The 4,477-nt window shown below is 39.0% G+C and overlaps 1 protein-coding gene across 1 annotated transcript in view; it reads left to right on the top strand.

The window, feature by feature from the left end:
* LOC109378762 (atrial natriuretic peptide-converting enzyme-like) overlaps positions 1-4,410 on the top strand; it is a gene marked incomplete at both ends in the record, with an annotated part of 7,313 nt that extends 2,903 nt beyond the window's left edge. The window contains 2 exons of the mRNA XM_019635049.1: positions 4,038-4,087; positions 4,236-4,410. Coding sequence (XP_019490594.1) covers positions 4,038-4,087; positions 4,236-4,410 — 225 coding nt within the window. The remainder of the gene's footprint in view (positions 1-4,037; positions 4,088-4,235) is intronic.
* Positions 4,411-4,477: the final 67 nt, after the last annotated feature.

The following is a 4,477-nucleotide window of genomic DNA, read 5'->3' as shown; positions in this document are numbered from 1 at the left end:
AGACGCGCCTGGTGAAGACCATCATCCTGCACCCTCGCTACAGTCGAGCAGTGGTGGACTATGACATCAGCATAGTGGAGCTAAGTGAAGACATCAACGAAACCAGCTATGTGCGGCCAGTCTGCTTGCCCAGCCCAGAGCAGTCGTTAGAACCCGACACCTACTGCTATATCACAGGCTGGGGGCACATGGGCAACAAAAGTAAGCCAGGGTCGTCTGCAGCTCTTGCCTTTCAGCTTGTAACTAAAATACATGGGGTTGCTTCCTGCCTTTCGCAATAATTTCCCATTTTCACTTCTGAAAGATTAGCCACAAATGGTAACTACTAGGCATGGGTGTCACATTTTCCCTTCCATGCAAATAGTCGATGTCAGTTCTTCATCCTGGCACTTGCACCTGCCAAACTCAGATGCAACCTCAAAAACTCTTCTCTGCACCTCAGATTCTTCCTCCAGGGAGCCACTGCCCATGCTTTGGAGTTGCCATGCAGAATGAGACCTATCAGTCATCCCTGCTTGGACTGTCTCCATCGATGTTTGCAGGCCAAGTCACTCAGAGCTTCTATCTAGTGGTTAGGCAGTTCTGCTCCTGCAGTCAGGCTGCACAATCACAATTCCAATTCTATGTTATGATTTGGTCTTGTCAACATCTGTAACCAGCCTGTAAGTTCTTCTAGTAGAAAGAAGACCAATTTGCTATTTGCCTATTTAAAGTGATTAAAATAGTTTAAGTTAAACATACAAAACATTAAAAAAATGTATACTTAGTCCTAGCCCGCATAACGGACTCTCTTGTTTTGCTTGACCTGTTTAAAGTTTAGAGTAGGAATTTAATGAATGAGACATTTTCTTTAACGGTAAGTGCTGGCCACTCTGGCTCTACCAACGGCACTGCCATGGCTCTCAGGAATGGTGATGTATATTGGTGTCCTGTTATCCACCTTAACAACTGCCAATGTGAAAAACAGGGTTTTTTTTTGCATTTTAGTCAGATAAGTTTTGAGCTAAGTTGAGTTTCTTTTTTTATATGATCAATTGAGGACAGAAAGGAAAATTCAATAGACAGAAGTCAGTTAAAGACTTCTGAAAAGCTTACACAAAAGAACTTCAATGGCAATGTCAGACACATGATATCACCATTCCAGTGCATGTTGGTTTTTAAAAATTATCATTAGACTGTGATATGAGATAAGAGCAGAATCTGCTTTCTATTGCCTCTACGTGTGTTGTTCCCACAATATCCGCATCAAACTTAGAGCAATCATGTAACATATCACACATACCACATATGTAGTATTNTTTTTAAAAAAGAAAAAGAAAAAAACACTATATCACTCATTTATTTGATTTATTTTTTGATAATTTTACTTTATTTAAAAGTAGCATTAAATAATAACAAAAAACTCACAGTTCTATCACCTAATTAAGTTGATTACTTTCATTTGACCAGGTTAATTTCTAAGAAAAAAAGTGCAATTTCATTTTTTTTTGGCCTATTTGCCTATTATTAGTTTTTCTCTACTTTGCTATGTACAGTGTTACCATGGGTCAATTTGTCAACTTCTCTGGGCCACAGTTTCCTCATCTGTGAAATGAAGGAGATAACTGTCCCTACCTCACAGGGTTGATGTGCGCATTTAGTGAGATAGTCTGCGTAAAGCTTTGAGAACTGTGCCTGATATCAGTAAGTCAGAACTTGATAAAGGTCAATTTTTCACTTGTGATAAGTGATTATAAAATGGAAATGTGTATATCCAGTTATTTTATTGTTCTTTTGGGTAAAATAAAATATAAAAAAATCAAACCAGTACCTCCTCTTGAGGACATTTAATGTGTAAGACCCAAAATGATTTGAAGAGTCTGTGTAGTATCAGAAAATACACTGCAATGTTATTGTTTCAGAAGGAGCCAGATGTTTCCAGATGTCTTTTCCAGTTCTTATTTATAATTCCATGAGAATCAGAAGATTGTACTAGCAAGAGTACATTCATCAAAAGATTATTACCTAAATGAATCCAACAGTTCTTTAAGGGAACAATATTCTTTACATGCTAGCTAATCCAGATTCATACGCCACTTTTGTCATTTCCATATGTGTTATCCAAGTTTCCTCTTTCACTGACAATTCTGTGAAGTTAAGAAGAAACCTTGAAATAGAGAAGAAATACGTGTTTATAATTAAGGAAATGGATATGATATCAAAGGCCCTGGTGAAATTTTATGGAACACTAGACTTAACAGAACTGTCAAAGAGGGGACTGGCCTATCCATAAGAAACTAGAAATTGCCCAACTTCAAACAAGCTTTCATTTGAATGTGTGCTAATAACTCTGATCCTATTTTACAATCTCTCCAGTGGCCCTGCAAGCTTTTGAGAACTTTTAATTATAAGCCTTACTCTGCTGGAGCCATCAATTGCTATAATTAATGGGATTTACTTCATATCCTGATCCCATATCTTGGCAAAGCCCATTGTGACCCACCTGTAGGTCTTCTCAAGCCTGTCTCTTCTAATTATATTGGTGGTAAAAGACAAATTTGTTTTGCTCTTCCACTGGAGAGTTATTTAAAAATCCCCAGTGAAAATTAAAAACATGAGATACTAAGCTGATCAGATGAAGTCCCATATGTCCTAATAACAATTCAGCTCTAGTTCTAAAGAAGAAAGGCCTTGACTTTCAGGGGTAATTTAACAAGCAATTTTTCTGCTTTCTTCCACCTCTGACAGACTTAAGGATGAACTTCCTAGGTTGGCACAAAATTAGTGATTGTCAGAAGCATCTAATTCCTCTCCAGGAAACCTGCATGAAAAACTATCATCCTGCTATATGACCATAATCCCTGTCCCTGCCAGGTCACCCTAGTCTTGACTTCTATCAGATCAGCTCTTTATTCTATCAAGACTTTGATTGCTTGTCTGCACTTCTCCACCCATTATCTCAGTTCATAAGTCTCCTTGCTTTCACTAGCTAATCTAGTGCCCTAGGCTTGTCACTTTAGTCCTCTCACCAGGACCTTCAACTTCTTTGTCCCTAGATCTTTCCACCATACCATCAGACAGACCTCCAACAAAGAGTCAATGTGAATACCACATTTTGTAATAGCATATTTATGCTCTTCAGAACTGAGGGAGAACATTACCCAAAAANTTCTAAGCACATCACAGTATTTTTGACAGTCCCAAAGTGTTTATTTCTTTTAAATATTTACACTGTGAATAAATGCTCATGGTTGGAAGAGAACTTTGTGACCAGAACTAAACATACCCTAAATTAAATTCTGTTGTTCAGCTACATTGATAGATGCTTAAACATGGCCCATGTTCTTGCCTTTAAAGGTTAATCCTATTTTTAGAAAGTTCTTCATTTCCTGAATCCACACCTCCTTTAAATTCTACCTACTGGTTTCTGATCCTGCTATCTAGAATTACATGAAATGAATTTAATCCTCCCTTCTTTCTGTCAGCCAGTCATAGGTCCACAGTTAATATCAAAAGTCTCCGCAAGGTTCTTCAGTGTAAATATTCAGTTCCTTTATGCATTCTAACTTTTTAAAGTGGTATTTTATTTCTCTCAAACTATTTCTCAACTTTTTTTGTACATTCGCATCCTTTCCATGAGCACTGAAATCTGACATGGTCCCTCCTCACCATGGATTCTAAGAAGCATCCCAGTTCCCTTCCCTTTCTTATCCCTACTTTGAAAATCATGGCTGAGTTAATATTTCCGGTGATGCCACCAGCCAAGATGATGTGGGAAACTTTGCTAGCAATAGTTTCTCTTCCCACAAATGTAAAATTATATTGTGATGATATTAAATAAACTAAAGAAGGCACACATCTGCCGTATATCCCCACCCCTGAGGTGATACTTGACAACAACTCTGCCTTGAGAATTCCCAATTTTCAGTAAAATCAGTACTCAAAGAATGTGACTTTAGGTGAGAATTGAAGCTATACCATGCTTTTCACTGGTAGTATCTGAAGTGAACAAAAAATATGTAACTTAATATTGTACCATTTTATGTTTCCAAATCTAGGCAGTCTTGTCGCAGCAGAAGTAAGGTTTCTCTTCTATGTACTAAACAAGGTAAGAAGATGAGTGGTGTAGTAATGGGATATGGAATTCACTTAACTGAATTAGTTCAGGGGGAAATGACCACTTGCATGTGACACCAGAGCCAAGCATCTGGTGGGTTTGGGTGGTGTCACACACTGTCTTTCCTGCTCCTTTGTAGACTGTGGGCGCCGCCCTGCTGCCCGAATGAATAAGAGGATCCTTGGGGGTCGGACAAGTCGCCCTGGAAGGTGGCCCTGGCAGTGTTCCCTGCAGAGTGAGCCCAGTGGGCACATCTGTGGCTGTGTCCTCATTGCCAAGAAGTGGGTTCTGACAGTCGCCCACTGCCTTGAGGGGTGAGCTGCACCTTTTCTTTTGGGCTTTGCCTGGATTTGATAATTTTGTCACTTGGGCATTCTTAGG

This window comes from Hipposideros armiger, unplaced genomic scaffold (genome assembly GCF_001890085.2).
Source record: "Hipposideros armiger isolate ML-2016 unplaced genomic scaffold, ASM189008v1 scaffold_3317, whole genome shotgun sequence".
Classification (NCBI taxonomy): domain Eukaryota; kingdom Metazoa; phylum Chordata; class Mammalia; order Chiroptera; family Hipposideridae; genus Hipposideros; species Hipposideros armiger.
Note: the sequence above shows the minus strand (reverse complement) of the source record. Positions and strands in the feature narration are given on the sequence as shown.